Genomic DNA, 15868 nt, shown 5'->3' on the forward strand with positions numbered 1-15868 from the left:
TGACCCTAGGCTCACTGAGACACTATCCACTTTAACTGGTTTAGCTACGTAGAACACTGCTGAACAAATGGAGTGAATGACAAGAATATAAAAAAGTTGAGACATCCCTGAAACCAATTTGATACTTTTAATAGGCTTAATAATACAATTGTACAGTTGGTACCAATCTCCCTTATCCAACCCCTCTTCATTTTAGCATGGGAGGTATACCTAATCAGAGGTCATGTAATCTTATTTATTTTTTATTTTTATTTTTAAGGATTTACTTATTAGAGAAAAAGTGAGTGAAAGAGATAGCGGGAACAGGGGCAGAGGGAGATGGAGCAGCAGACTCCCTGGGGAGCTGGGAGCCTGATGCAGGGCTTGATGGGGGCTCAATCCCAGAGCTCTTAGATCATGACCTGAGCTGAAGGCGGATGCTTAACCAACCGAACCACCCAGGTGCCCCAGAGCTCATTTAATTTTAAAGGTAGGATAAAACTGTAGCAGGGCTGAGTCTTCAGTGGTAGAGTTGTGTCCGTAACTTTAAGTCAAATCACTGGTAGACCCAACTATGGTGTAACTAGACTTTGGTTAATGGGAATGCTTTAACATGGATTATATCGAGCTCATACGGGAAGGCTGTGAATGGAAAGGCCTTTGGATCATTGAATTTAATTCCAGTAAATCTTATAGAGTAGGAGAGTCAGATTTTGGAACACCCAGATGAATAGGACACATTTCTTTCCTTTAAGGAGGATGAATTCTAATCATTTAGCTCTGAATATGCAGTACAATTAAGTGAATTGCATAATTTTGTACAAAGACCAAAACAGAGATTATTGTAAAATGACTCCTATTGTCCTTGTATCTGCCAGTGTATGAAATGTTTGTGTGGGTTTTTTTCTTTTTTCCCTACGCTTCTTCCCCCCCCTCCCCCCAGGGATAAATAACTTTTTAAACACAATGTATGTATGTATAAATATAAAGTTTATTTAGCATAGTGTTTAGAAAAATAAGTTCACATCATTTCAGAAAACAAATAAAACACTTAATTGTCCAGGCATAAACCCCTATTACAGTACAACATACATACTTTAGATCTCTTTGGTTGGGTAATTAAGCACAGAAATGTTCTGGGACATGCTCTGTGTGCCATCACCTAACAGTGCAGTAGAGACTCTGTTACCCCACCCCATGATATACATTCTGTATAGATTTTTCTCTTTGTGTAAGGCACAGTAAAACCATATTGAGTATATAACCGGTCTCCTCTAAACATACAGTACATGCAACAAAAGAACACAAATTGAGAACCCTGAAAGCCAAAAGAGTCACATGCTACATAATTCTGATTAATAAAATGTACGGTGGTAATATTAAATTAACATGAAATGTATCAACTAGATACAAAATAACTGTTAGGCTCTATCATCTAAGTTCTAGGAAGACTTTGAAACATCTTTTGTAAAACGTAATTCTTTTTCCCACAAATTTCCTGAATTATTTATATTTTTATGATGAGATGACCTGTCAAAAACATTGTAAAAGAATGAAGAACTGGCTATGTACTAATGCACACTTGCCTAACATGTAGCAGGGCAGGCTGCAACACATGCCCAATAATCCAACTTTTGACATGCAAAATGCAAGGGCATATACAGGGAGATTTAAGGTCAGTGTGCAATTTAACTACAAATTTTTACCTATGGCTATAATGTCTACCTGCCTTTCATAACACGAGAAAGGCACTGAAACACGTGTACGATTCAGTCTTTTCATTACTATAAATATACATGAGCTATAAAACACTACGACACAGATGTTCTTGCTTGATTGAGGAACAAATGCACCTTCTCTTTAAATCATAAAACTGTTCTTTACTACATGTAACTAAGAGCTAGATGCCAAATGCTGGCATAGGGTGCATAGATAGCCTCACATCAAAAATCCCACAGCCAGCAGCAGGGGTTGGGGTTTGCAGGAAGAGTTTTTGCCCCTATTCTGATTCCTCTTTGGGGATCATTTGAGGGTCATTTGCAGCATCTTCAAGCATTGGTTTATGTAAGAGAAACTCTGCCACATGAGCTCCAAGGGTTCTGGGTCTGGCCCTTGGTATTGCAAAAAACATTTGCAATTCTGTGCAAGGAGATCATGGGGTTTATTTTATGTCATTCACATATGTATGGGCTATACACCAACTGGCCCTTATTTTACTGAAAGAAAAGAACAATAAGTTCTTTATAATGTGCATTGATTCTTACCTGGTATATTGTGTAGCTACCTGGAATAATTGTAGGGGTATAATTACATCATGTTGGGAGTATGAATAGGTTTCCTAGGGAAGTCTTGAAGTTTTGTGCTATCTTTTTTGTTAAGGGAAAAAAAAGAGGAAGGACTATGAGTAAAAGAGAGGCTGATTATATTTTTGGAAGACATATGAAACTTATCCAGTTATATATATCATATATATAACTTTTTAAACCTTCCCATCTCCCTTATTAGATTGGTATTTTAAAATAATGAACTAACTCTTGGTATCTGCAGCCATCAAGTGAAGAAACATCATTTTCATGTAAACTACACTACAGAACCATATAATTAATCTCAGTAACATGATCAGCACACACCTAAAGAAAAAAAACAATCTGTGTAAGCAGTGATGGAGTGGAAGAGAACTCTAAAACACCTGACTGTAAAAAAAAAAAAAAAAAAAAAAAGGTGAAAAACTATAGTTTCAGCAGTTTGAGAACATTTACTAATTCCATAAAAAAGAAGGCATCTAAGTTCTTTAATGAAATGACGGGAAGAAGTCTTGATAGGGCTCTTCATCTATGTCTGCGAGTTCCATTTGCAGTAACAAGAAAAGGTTAAGTCCTCTATGGACCTTAGTCAACATGCTCAGCTGATGGGCATGTTGGGATCAAGAGTACAAGAGTGCACTCTTTCTTCTGATCTTCAGGAGAGCAAGATTGGTAACATCTTTATGTTGGACGACTTTAAGTCATCTCTGAAGAGATCATTTTCTCACATTTCTTGCTTTGCAGACACCAGAGACTTTCTCACTACATAAATGTATTTGCATTATTCCATTTTGTGTTCAGTCCTGATAAAAACTATGACCACAGCTCACAACATTATCAAAGCATTATTTCTTCTTAAAGAAACCCCAAAAGTTACTTTTAAACCAGACATGATAATATAGTGCAAATAACAGTTGTATGTCATAATGTAACAACTGATTCAAAACATTTAGAACTGAGTTTCATCAGGACAGTTTTGCTCAAGAGAATTTACATATTCTTTCTTTAGTTTAAAATGGTTGTTTTCATCATCTACAGAATTCATTTTACATGGTAATCTATGATTGTTATTTTCATTGTAATGAAAAGCATCAACGATAATTAATTGTTCATCCATTTACATCATAAACATACATAATGATATAAGTGAAACTTAAGTTCTTCAGATTTAAAGCAATTTTGTGGTGAAAATAACCCTGTTAGATAGAAAAGAGCCATCAGTGCTTCTGTTGACATGTTTGTACCTTAGTAAGAATAATAAAAAGGCCACAAGGTAAGAAGGCACATAGAATTCTATAGAAAACATATTTAAATGAATCAGAGAGTTGCTAAATAAAGAACAAGGATGTGAAAAAAAGTACCAAAATTCCAATATTGGGAGTTAGATTGCCTGTTTCAGTGTTATTAATATTGACCATAATAGACTCCTGATAAAAATCATTACTTTTAAAATCCTACAAAAAGTAAAACTTCGTTGGAAATAACTATGTTCACTTCCTGTTCAAACAATAAAAATAAATTAAACAGTAAGAAAACATTTTTCTTTTCAGTTCATAGTGTCTGAAGTGTAAGAGAAACATATACAGCATAAATAAAATTCACTGTAATTCCTCAAATCCTTGCTTATAGGACTAATATATTTACACTCATACTGAAGTTTGTTTCAGAGTTTTTAGTGGAGTTGCAAACTTTCTCAGCCCCACTGGACTATTAGCAAGCACATTTGGAAATGTGTAGAGACAAACCAAGACTTTCACAAAAATGCCGAAAAAAAGAAATGCATCTATTCAAAAATAAACCCTTATAGTAGTGCGGAGTACCTTTTATGCTTCTTAACCTCATCAATGCCCATGGAGTAAGAGTAAACAAAAATAACCATATTGTTTCTAATGCCGATGCCAGGTGTATACAGTTTTAATTTAAAGAACTCTAGAGTTCCATTTGACCTTAGAATTATATTAAGTCAACCAAATGATACACTTTGTCTTGATAGATTTCATCTTGTTCCTTTGTCTCCATCTATTTAAAAGAGAACATATGTGAACCAAAAGGCTGCAGCAATGCAGTTCTACTCTTGTATATTTAACTGTGATCTTCATGCAGATCAATCCAGTCTCTTGAATGCATTTACTCACAAAACTAGTGTTTCCCTGTAAATGGGAAAATGCTTTATGTCCTCAGGGCTTCGTGAAAAGATCTGCCTGCTGATGCCAGGAAAAAGAGAGAGAGGGAAGGAGGAAGGGAGAGAGAGTGAGAGAGAGAGGGAAATAAAGTTTATAAGTCTTGCATATCTTCATCCAGTTGGACAGTCTGGAGCTTGGCAAGGTCTTTTTTGTCTGTTTCCAGGTCTTCACAGACAGTCTCGACCATGCCCTCTAGGACGTACTTGGATTTTGAGTCCAGCATCATTAAGTTGCTCGTGGTTTTGCCCTCAGAATTTGTTAAGAAATTCTCTTTTATATTAGCTACTGATTGCAGAACCAAACGATGTTCTCTGACAAAATCCTGGTGCACTGCCGGGGAAGGGTGACCCACCTGGTCTTCGGCCGTAGGAACAATTTCCCCAAGGGAGGTTTGGGTCATGGGGACGGACAAGAGATCTTGACCGGTAATAAGGGAACAGTTCTGAAGAGTTGCATAGTTAGTGCTGCTGACAGATGTCACAGTAGATTTGCTTGCCACAGGTGCAGACATTGGCTGGCTATCAGCAAGGTCAGGATTTAGCTCGGTGGGATTTAATAAGGTGGGGGGAGTCAGGGGAAAATTGTGAGTTGGGGATACGTTAACTAATGAGGCCAGTGGATGGAGGCCGCTCCCCGAGATATTTTCAGAAGACAGGTTTGCATTTATTTGTGCATTCTGATTGACAGGCATCAACTGAGAAAATACCAGGCTCCTCTCCAAGCCCTCCTGTTTAACAGATCCCATAGTCTGGCCTGAATTTGGAACAGTGTATACCACAGCACTGGGAGCAAGAGAACTCAAGAAAACCTTTCCTTGCTGGACTGTGGTGGACTCACTTGTAAATGTGCTCCCATCTGAAGTGCTTGCGTTTACTGAAAGATTACCTAAAAAAGATAAAGTAGAGATTATCATTGATGGAATTGAAAGGGAAAAAAAAGATATATATATTTTTTTACATGCATGATTTTTCTCAGGTTCGGTAGAATCACCTGGTGCACTTAAGAACTACAGATTCTGGGGTGCCTGGATGGTTTATTTTATTTTATTTATTTTATTTTATTTATTTATTTATGATAGTCACACAGAGAGAGAGGCAGAGACACAGGCAGAGGGAGAAGCAGGCTCCATGCACCGGGAGCCCGACGTGGGATTCAATCCCGGGTCTCCAGGATCGCGCCCTGGGCCAAAGACAGGCGCCAAACCGCTGCGCCACCCAGGGATCCCGCCTGGATGGTTTAGTGTTTGAATGTCTGCCTTTGGTTTAGGTCTGCCTTTGGCTCAGGTCTGCCTTTGGCTCAGGTCTTGATCCTGGGGTTTGGGGTGGGGAGCCTGCTTCTCCCTCTGCCTAGGTCTCTGTGTCTCTCATGAATAAATAAATAAAATCTTTAAAAAAGAAAAAACAAACTACAGATTGCCAGGCTCTACTCCTGAGAATCTCAGTAAGTCTTAGAACAGGTGTATTTTAAACTTCTAAGTCTGATGACACAGCGGAAGTGAGAACTTCTAAACTGCTGGTTTAGAAACCAAGTGTGAAAAAAACATTTTTTCCCCCAGGGTCTAATTTCAGTCAAATTTCTGGTTCATTATTATCAATTTGATTTCTCTCAATCAGTTGATAGTCGTAAGCTAGCTCTGCCAGTTAGAACTAGAAAACACAAATGCAAAATAAAATGCCTTTGTCTGGGGACAAGTTTGGTATCGGACACAAATGGCAATGTAGAAAATCCCGTAAAATGAGATGCCCTGGGGCTTGAAGTTAACCATATAAGCCTGTACAGACAAGTTTCAGACTTTCACTACACTAACCATAAAGTAATGTCAAGTTAACAAAACACTGAATAGTTTTTTCTTCTGCTGTGCCAGTTCTGAGCTTTTGGTGTTGGCAGTGATAGGAAAAATTAGGGATAATAATGAAATGTACTTCTATAATTACAGATTAACATAAATAACTAGAGCTAATGCTTCTCTCCAAAAGGTTTGTATTTTGAGGCTTTCACTATAATGGTCTGCAGAGACCAGAAATAGAAAAAGACATGTAAGTAGAATGCTGAGAAGATGTTCAAAATCAGGTAACTCAGACAATGGAAGACGAATTCCACCCTTCCCCTCACTCCTACTAGCAAATAAAACGCTTTTCTTTTTGAGTCTTTACGTAGGCACAGTGAAATGATGGCAACTATCTTGCCACTGAAAGAAAGGTGGTCCTGAGGGAATTTTGTGACAGAATTATTCATCTGATCTTGAATTAGATGTTCAGCAAACTATTATTTTGAGAAAACAGCTTAATTAATTAAAGGTAATTCACCTAAGATATTACACTCCTGAATTAGAATAATTGTGATTATATTACCACCTCTACTGAAAAACAAATGTCACAGGGCTGTTTATACCTCTTCCCAACACTTTTTAAGCATCTTAAATGCAAAGGAATGTCTTTAAATGGAAAAAAAGAAAGAAAGAAAGAAAAACACTGTATTTAAGCTTGACAGGAAAATTTAACCAGTACAAAAGTTTTCTTCATGAAAATACTGGTGTTAACAATACTTATATGTTATGTTTGGGCTCTTCCTTACTATAAATGTTTGTTCCAGGCCAAACAGATGAAAAGACTTTTATTTAATTTCAACTTAAGTATAGTTTAGAATTCTTGTTGGCTGATAAACTGTAGCAAAATCATCTGAAATATTTATTATGTGTATGTATTTGTGAAACTATTTGCCTGTGTATATGTGAACAAAATGATTAGTTATTTTTTTTTTTTGAGAGGAACCATAAATAATATGACAGGACATTTTCCCCAATGGCTATTGAATGTAAATAAAATAATATTTTTGAATGTGTAGAAATTATACATAAAGGAGGAAAAGCAGATGTGGTCTAAAACTTGATACTCAAATATAACTGCACCTGAATTATAAATTGGACAATTTCAAAATCAGTTTAAAAATCCAAATGAGGGCACCTGGGTGGCTCAGTGGTTAAGTGTCTGCCTTTGGTTCAGGTCATGATCCCAGGGTCCTGGGATCTGGTCCCGCATTAGGCTTCCTGCGAGGAGCCTGTTTCTTCCTCTGTCTATGTCTCTGCCTCTCTCTGTGTGTCTCTCATGAATAAATAATAAAATCTTTTTTTTTTTTTTTAATATCCAAATGAAGGATGTCTTGGTGGCTCAGCAGTTGAGTGTCTACCTTCGGGCTCAGGGTGTGATTCTGGGTCCTGGGATCGAGTCCCACTTTGGGCTCCCTGCAGGAAGCCTGCTTCTCCCTCTGTCTGTGTCTCTGCCCCTCTCTCTCTGTGTCTCTCATGAATAAAAATAAATAAATAATAATAAAAAAAAGATTTTTAAAATCTTTAAAAAAAGATGTAGATATTCTGGGTTTCCATGTAAGTCCTAAGCATTGAAAGATAATCTACCTTGCCTACACATTTTAAAGCAAGGCTCAGTATTCATTTTTGACAAAGCCTGGATCCCCAAATGCTTTATTGAGAACTGTAGTCCATAATTACTATAAAGGAACATTGCTTCCAGGTCATACCTTTAATGTACCCAGTGTAAGGATTGACAGCTTTGTCATTTGATCTTAGCTGTTTTAACGGAAAATGCTATTCTTATTCATACTAAATGTCCCACTTTAAAAATTAGTTCTTAGTTTGTAATAATTTTCTATGGTAGCGTATTTCTAGATTACATGTGAAAAGTATTTCAGCTTTTCTTCTCCCCCAATGTACATACCATGCTTTTTGTTCAAATTTGTTGTCTTTAAAATGTTATCTACTGTTTGGAAATTTCCTAAAGAGAGAAAAGGGATTAGAGCCACATTAAATTATTATAAAATGAAGCGCTTTGACTTTCCTTGTGGTTTTTATATTTTTGCCTTATGTTGGATAGTGACTCAACCTAATCCTTTCCATAACTTCGAACAATGAAGAAACATGGTATGCTGTAGGAGTTTTGTGTTTTACTACGCTTTACCTGGGAACTGATCTTATGGAATGAAATGTACTCAACAACATTTTTTCCATTAATGCCTCAAGCTGAAGTAGATCATAGTTGTGGAAACAAAAAAAGTCATGCATAAATGGATAGTTTTTTGATAAGGCCATTTTACAGGAAGCTGATCTTTAAGGCAAACAGTTACTTACTTTGGTTTCATAGAAACCTGGAGTTTCAGACTTGCTTACAGGAAGGCAAGCATGCATTAACACCCCCTCACTCCTAAGTTTAAGGGGCTATGCAACCTCCACTGCTATTCTAACCATTCCTGTTTCTGTATCTAGAAAAATGACACAGAGCCATGACTTGCTTAAAGTCAGTGAAGAAGTGGCATATCAGCCTCAGGCTTCCCAAATTTCAGATCAGCGTTTTCTTTAGTATACGGCCCTTAATGAAGCCACAAACATATAAAATTAGACTAACAGTTGCCTTCCTAAATAAACCCATATATTAGGGGGGTGAGTATACTGCAGAGCAAAAGACATCCAGTCACATATTCCTCTGGTTTTCCTTTAGGACTGTTAGCTTTAATTATAGTAAGAACATGAATCAAACGCAATTGATCCAGTCTTTTTAGCTTGCTCTTCTAAAACACTTCTTGGTCAAATAGAAAATGCTTAGGTAAAGTGTATGTATTTGTACCAATTGCTTGGACTAATTTTGTGTTCTTAGCAATATTATTAATTTTTAATCTTAAAATGTCAAGCAATGGGTTATTCTGTAAGCACCAATTGACTTATCATATTTCTATAATTGTAGAACTGGCAAGATTTGCCATGAACTGTATTTTTCCATTCAGTTATTAAGAAAATAAAAGCCCATCTCCATGATGCCAGGGAACCAACCAAGCTGGATGTTACACGGGTGTTGTGAAGAAGGAGGAACAAATCAAGGCTATTCTGCAGCTGTGGCAGCCAATGAGGTACCTGAACAGTAACATCAATCTATAGCTCTCACCAAATGCATCATCTACAGCAGCTGGCTAAAACATTCACTGGTGCATTATAGTACCGAACGAGACTTTTACCTTGTGAAGCTGCTACCGAAACAGAAGGCAGCTGCAGTGGAGAGAATCCAATGCTCCCATTAAGGAACTGGCTGTTTGTCCCGGAATTGGGAATCTGGACAATGCCATACTGGTTAATTTGCACTGGTGTAGTAAAGGTCACCACAGAGCCTCCATCCTGGGAAGCCACCGTTTGAATGCCTTCTCTTTTTACCTCAGTGCTGGGTATCAGCCCTGGGAATGACACAGGGGCACTGGGGCTGTAGGAAGTGGTGGCTGCTGAGTTAGCTGAAGAACTCTGGAGGACTTTGAATTCCTTCACATCCTGGGAGGTAGACCCCAGTATGTCACTCATGGATATACCATTGCTCACAATGTTTGACGCCATTTTTGGTGGGTTCAATGACACTGCCTGTGTATTTCCCACATTTAATCCATTAAGGATGACTCCATTGGGTCCCTGAATGAAAGAATTACCATTAAGAAAGACAGGTGAAGTACTTGCAGGCACCAAGCTTCCGTTCAACAAAACTCCAGAAGAGCTTAATGAGATCTTAGCATTTCCAATTTGTTGCATGTATACTGGCTCCATGTGACTGGGAAGGCTGAGGTTGGTGACACTATCCGATGAACCGGAGAGTGGATGAGGAGACAAGTCCTCATGGCCCTTGCTGGATTCATCTTCAGTGCTGGGATTGCCATCTGACTCACTGCAGAGGGGGAAACCAAGACATTCGGAAGGTCAGAGGGGATGACATTCTGCATGATGCCATTTGTTTAGAACTCCAGTAAAGTCAGTATTTAAAGAAAGCAGAGCAGGAAGTCTTTAGTCCTGTTTAAGCTATGAGATCTTTCAGCAGATTCTGACCACAGAGAGAATGTGGGAAGATAAACTCTCCTATCCCCATCATTTCACCGGTAATAAATTCAGGGAAAGTCCAGAGATCAGGAAGATGTAAATTCAGCTAATAGAGAATCGTACATACATTTTTTTATAGCCGTGAAGTGACTCGTTCCTGTTAGATACGCCGCTACCTATACCACAGAAAAAACTCACTAGATGAGGTGGCCAGTCTTTCCTGTTTAGGAACGCCTTCCCCTCCCCTCAAACCAATTCAGATTAGTGGGATCTTGGAGGTAAATGAAACTGCCGAAGGAGCAGGAGGTGCAAAGTGTTCAGTATTGTTTGCCAGTTAGTTAACAAGAGATCATTTTCTCACCTGCTCCCAAACTTCTACTCCACCAGACTGACAACTCTCTCATTCAACAAAGTGGCTGTCCTTGATGTAGGAAAGGCACTTGCAACCCAAGAACTGTTATGTGCAGTCGCCTTTGAATCCAAAAGAAGCCATAGGGGCCTATTTAACACACACCATCCAGTGCCCTGGTGAGGTGGGAGGGAAAGGGTGTGGGTCACTCAGCAGTCTTGTAACCATCAGACCCCTTCCCCAGCAGCCTCAGTCCTTCTGCTGCTCCAGACAGGGCTGTGTTCCTCAGCTCCCCGACTTAGGGGGGTGGGGGGGGAGACCAAATCCGGGGAGGGGTAGTGGTGGGATTTCCCATCTGGTCTGAGGCTGGGCGGGGGAGAAAGGGGCAGTGAGCCGGCAGTTTGGAAGCGTGGTGCGACTTGGCCCCGTAGAAGATCCACATCCCTTGCAGTGCCCGGCGGTCGGTTCGCTTTCATGCGGAGGGGAGGGGATTACTCGGGCTTTGGGCTGCGGGGCCAGGAGCGCAGAAAGCGCTTTGATTTACGAGCTGAGGCTGAGCCGCCGTCGCCGTCTGCGAGGGTGACTCACCGGGGGTGCGGGTGGGAGGTAGATCCGGAGAGGGGCCTAAACCAGGCAACTGGGCCGGGGGCGGGGGTGTAGAGTTGGGGGTGGGGTGGGGACGCGAAGCCGGGAGAGTGTGGCTGGGGAGCCGGGGAACGCGCCCGGCCCAGCCGGGGAGCGGAGGCTGCAGGGCAGCTGGCCTGCGCGCCACGCCCGCTCCCCACCCCCTGCCTCTGGCCCCGAGGATTCCGACGGAGCTCCGGGCGGCTGGGTCCGCGGCCGCAGGCCGGCGGGGGCTCCCACCGGGCCTCCTCTGGGTCTCCCCGCAAGTCTGCGGCAGGATGCACGCAGGTCGCAGTGCGCGTTTTGTTTTGGTTACCGCGAGGCCCGGCTCGGACACACAGCGCCTCCCTCCCCGGCCTGGGCGAGCGCCGGAGCCGTCGGGCCCCGGTAGGGGCGCAGGGGCCGGCGCGGCAAGGGCGGGCCACGGCGGCTTGTGGAATGCGCCGGGCGATCACCTTCGCTCGGCCCAGGCGGGCTCCCCGGCTCCCAGATTCCTTCCCTGAGCAGAACCTTCGAGTTGCCTTGGGTTCTTTCGGTCCTATGCCCGCGCGGCTGGAGACACCGTCTCTTTAGGCGACCTTCTCAGTTCGCTCAACAATACACAAAAACACCCTCCAGGTGTCTGACTCCACAGGACGCACAAAAGCGGCGGAAAACCCGGTATTTTCCACCAGTTGGGGTCCAAAGCTCTGCCAGTCCAAAAGTTCAAACCCGCCAGGGTGGGCACTCTAGGGGGTGCGGAGCTGATCGCGCCCCCGCCCGCAATCGCGGTCCGGGGGGGGCCAGGCAGGGGTCGGGGGCTGGGGAAGCAAGCCCTCCAGCCCCACTGCCCCGGCGGCGCTGAAATCCGATCCGAAGGAGTTCAGAATCAGGTTTCAAAACACGGCAGAGCCCCGCCGCACCAACACCCCACGTTGCCGCGGCCGCGAAGGGAACCTCGGCGGGCAGGGGTAATGATTAACTCTGTCACATAAAACCTCGACGTCCCCAGCCCCCCCTTCCGAGCCGCTGGCCCCCCCCAGCCCTCCCGTCCCTCCAGAGCGACCGCGGCGACCGCAGCGCAGGCAGGGGTGGGGGTGCGGGTGCGGGTGCGGGGGTGCGGCGCGGGGAGGCGGGGGAGCGCGTGCCCGCGCTCGGCGCTGTGACCCGCGGGAGGTGCAGACCCCGGCCCGCGCCCGCGACCTCCGGGGGCCTGGCGCGGCGCGGCGAGGCGAGCTGCCTCTCGGGCGCCTGCACGCGCCCCTGCGCCGCGCCAGAGCCCGGGAGAGGGTGGCAACTTCAAAGCCAGCGGGATGGGGGTGGGAAACCGGGCGGCAGTGGCCAGCCGAGGTGGGGGCGGGGACTGAGACCCGGGCGGGCGACGAGAAACTTCTGGGGGGGAGGAGGGGCAGGGAGGGTGAAGAGGGAGGTTCCCCCCGCCTCTCGCCACCGCCGCCCCCCATCCCCCGGCCGCCGAGAGGTGGGGGGCGGGGAGAGGTGGGCAGCCGGACCGGGCTGGTGGGGAAGGTAAGCGCCATGTTTGCGAGCACTTGGGAGGAAAAGAAAGCTGGGAAGGGGGTGGGGGAGAGGAAGGGGGAGGAGGCGGAAAGTTGGCGCTCACCTTTTGGACTGGGTCTCCGAGGGGTTCCGATCGCGCTGCCGGCGGTTCTTGAACCAGTTGCTGACCTGGGTGAGGGAGAGGCCGGTGATCTTGGCCAGGTGCCGCTTCTCGGCGGGCGAAGGGTAGCGATTCTGCTTGTAGAGCTCCTTGAGCGCGTTGCGCGACTTCTCCTTGAAACAATACACCGTCTCCTCGCCGTCCCAGATGGTGCGGGGCAGGGGGAATTTCCTGCGCAGCCGGTACTTGTCCACGGCGCCCAGGGGCCGGCCGCGGGCTCGCTCGGCCTCGGTGTAGCGCGCCTTGTACCAGAGCTGCTGCAGCAGCGGGTGGTTGGCCGACTCGAAGCTGTGGCTCTCGAGGATGCTGTAGAGCTCGGGGTAGATGCCCTGGTGGAAGGCCACCAGCGCCCGCGCCTTCAGCAGGCTCTCGTTGCCACGTAGCAGGTCGCTCTGGGGCAGGGACCACAGGAACCGGGCCAGGCGGTCCAGGTTGCCCCCCTGCTGCAGCGCCTCGCACACGCAGGCGACATGGTCGGGCGAGAAGGCCAGCGGGGTCTGCGCGGCGGCGGCGGCGGCGGCGGCGGCGGCGGCGGCGGCGGCCGCGGCGTGGTGGTGCCTGCCCAGAAGTTCCGAGTGGAGTTGTACCTGATTCGCCGCCGCCGCTGCCCCTTCCTCCGCGCTCACCCTGGCGGCGGCGGCCGCGGCGTCCCCCGGCTCCAGGGGGAAAGGGGCTGGAGCCGGGGGGCTCAGCCCCGCCGCCGCGCCCCCCGCCACTTCTTGGGGCGCCTCCTGCCCTTCCGAGGCGCTTTCCATCCCATTCTCCTGCTTGATGTCCGCCGCACTTGCGATCTGCCCGGTGGGGGAGGAAGAGGACATTTTTTGTTGTTTATTTTCCTCCCTCCCTCACTCCCTCGCACTCTTTTCCTCTTTCTTTCCCCCTCTCTTACTCCTCCTTCTTCGTCTCCCTCCCTCCTCCCCCCCTCCGGAAAGCCCACTCCCTCCCTCCCGGTTTCGGCTGGATCTGGCCGATCAGGTTTCCCCCCGGCCACGCAGTCACCATTAAGATAGCCGCTAGAGCAAAGTAGTGTAAAAGGATAGCAGCTTTCTGCCGTTCCCCCAACGTGACTCCTCGGGTTGCTGCATACTATATGGCACTGGCGGCCGGGCCGGCCCGGCCGCGCCACCTCATTGGCTATTTCACATTCAGAGGGAGGTGGAGACAGGGTTTCTATCCCTGTCGATCACCCGCCTCCCTCTCCACCCCTCGCCTTTCCCTCTCCCCCTGACCCCCAGGCACCTATACCTGGAGGGAAACACCGACATTCTTTTTAGGCCAGGCTCCTGGGCGGGAAATTACCTACTGTGGCCTGAAAACTGGACAACAGCCTCTTTCAAGAGAAGAGTCCCTAGGATTCCAGCGGGAATATTAATTGTGTGGCCTTAAGGTCCGGATGCTAAACTCTCTTAACAAAGAGACCACCGTGGAGCATCCAGACGACAAAATTTCAAAGAAGCCGGTCCAGGAGCTCCTCTATGTTCCTATTCCCCCTTGCCTCCCTTTCCAAGGTGTCTTTGTTAACGATTTTTGAATTCAAAAGGGTCCAGAATAGAATGTCACTAGGGAAGGTTCCGAGGGGAAAGCATTTATGGTACATGGAAAAGGGGGGTGGGGTGGGGAATACTTGAAAATCTTAAACGTATAAATAGCTCGCTGAAAAGGCAAAAAGGAGAAACCTTCAAAAAGCAGTTAACCTTCACTCACCTGGAGGTCTGGCAACACAGCTAAGTTGAACACAGTGCAACTAAGCATATAGACTTTGTAATCGGTGTGTTTACCTCAGTGAACAGGGTGGTAGAGGTCTAAGCTTCAGATCATAATGAAAATTTTAGTATTGTGTATGGACAGTTTTTATGTACGTGTGTGAGTAGTTTTCTGGAGGTGATATTCCTGGTAGAATCACCATTTCTAAGTGCAGGTGTCTTCCAGGAGATCAATGCAGGATCAGCAGCCCTTTCAACAGCATAGACAGATGGAAGACTGCCCTCTGGTTTGAGGTGAAATGCCTGGAGGTGGAGTCAGCTGCTGTTTGCAGTCGTCTCTTTCATGGTTTGCATGAGGTCTTAACTCAAAAAAAAGATGAACCCATCTCACCTCTCCGATTTCTGTTGGTCAGTTAGTTACGCCTGCTGGTGTTCTTTCTCAAAATCCAACATTTTAATGACGTCATCCTAACATCATCCTTCAGGGTGGCTTTACATTGTTTTGCTTCCCAGTAACCCATAACTGCCTATTTCAGCATATTATAAAGCAGCTGTTTAGGTTACCTGCTGTCATGATCAACTTGGTGAGGTTTTCTTTCTTGTGGAGGGGCTCATTTTATTGCTAGTCAACCAAGATGGCATTTGATTTGAGACTTGCTTTTGCACTGCCCTGATGAAGCCAGTGCTGAAATTCTGGTAGATTTAGAATTCATAGTCAAAAGGGCACCTGGGGGGCCTCAGTCACTTAAGTGTCTGCCTTCTGCTCAGGTCATGATCTCAGGATCCTGAGATGGAGCCCCACATGGGCTCCCTGCTCAGTGGGGAGACTGCTTCTCCCTCCCCTCATGCTCTCTGTCTCTCAAGTAAGTAAATACAATCTTTAAAATATATATAATAAAATGCATGGTCATAGAAAAGACCACAGGTTTACACCCCATTGGAAATATCCAATTAGATATCCAGCTCTAGGACAAGATTTGAGATTCATAACTTCCTTCAATTTTAAAAAATTTACTTTTTATTTTAGAATAATTTTGACTTATAGAAAAGTCACAAAAAGAGTACAGAGAGTTCCCACCTACTTTTTACCTAGTTTTCCTGGATGTTAATAACATCTTACATTACAATGATACATTTGTCCAAACAAATTAACATTGGTGCGATGTTATTAACTAAACTGTAGGATTTATTTGGATTCACCAGTTTTTCCTTT

At 44.9% G+C, this 15868-nt stretch overlaps 1 protein-coding gene across 5 annotated transcripts; it reads right to left on the minus strand.

Moving 5' to 3' along the window:
• Positions 1-957: 957 nt before the first annotated feature.
• Positions 958-14065, minus strand: SIX4 (SIX homeobox 4). 5 transcript variants are annotated; one of them, XM_049113227.1, is made up of 5 exons: positions 13952-14065; positions 12896-13743; positions 9485-10173; positions 8197-8253; positions 958-5350 (listed from the first exon to the last, which is right to left on the minus strand). In XM_049113227.1, exons 1-5 carry the CDS (start codon positions 13952-13954, stop codon positions 4557-4559), a joined length of 2391 nt encoding a protein of 796 aa, XP_048969184.1. In that variant the 5' UTR covers positions 13955-14065; the 3' UTR covers positions 958-4556. The 5 variants fall into 5 exon arrangements, with proteins under 5 accessions (XP_048969184.1, XP_048969183.1, XP_048969185.1 ...); XM_049113226.1 differs by lacking the exon at positions 13952-14065 and having other exon boundaries at positions 12896-13864; XM_049113228.1 differs by lacking the exon at positions 13952-14065 and having other exon boundaries at positions 9941-10173; positions 12896-13863.
• Between the last annotated feature and the right edge of the window lie 1803 nt (positions 14066-15868).

The sequence above is a fragment of the Canis lupus genome, chromosome 8 (assembly GCF_003254725.2).
Source record: "Canis lupus dingo isolate Sandy chromosome 8, ASM325472v2, whole genome shotgun sequence".
Lineage (NCBI taxonomy): Eukaryota > Metazoa > Chordata > Mammalia > Carnivora > Canidae > Canis > Canis lupus.

Coding starts and splice junctions, on each gene's coding strand:
- SIX4 (XM_049113226.1), bottom strand. CDS start 13,770: ATGTCCTCTTCCTCCCCCACCGGGCAGATCGCAAGTGCGGCGGACATC. Junction 8,254..9,484: donor TTCGGTAGCAGCTTCACAAG/GTAAAAGTCTCG, acceptor TTCTCTCTTTAG/GAAATTTCCAAACAGTAGAT. Junction 5,351..8,196: donor AAATTTGAACAAAAAGCATG/GTATGTACATTG, acceptor TATCTTTTTTAG/GTAATCTTTCAGTAAACGCA.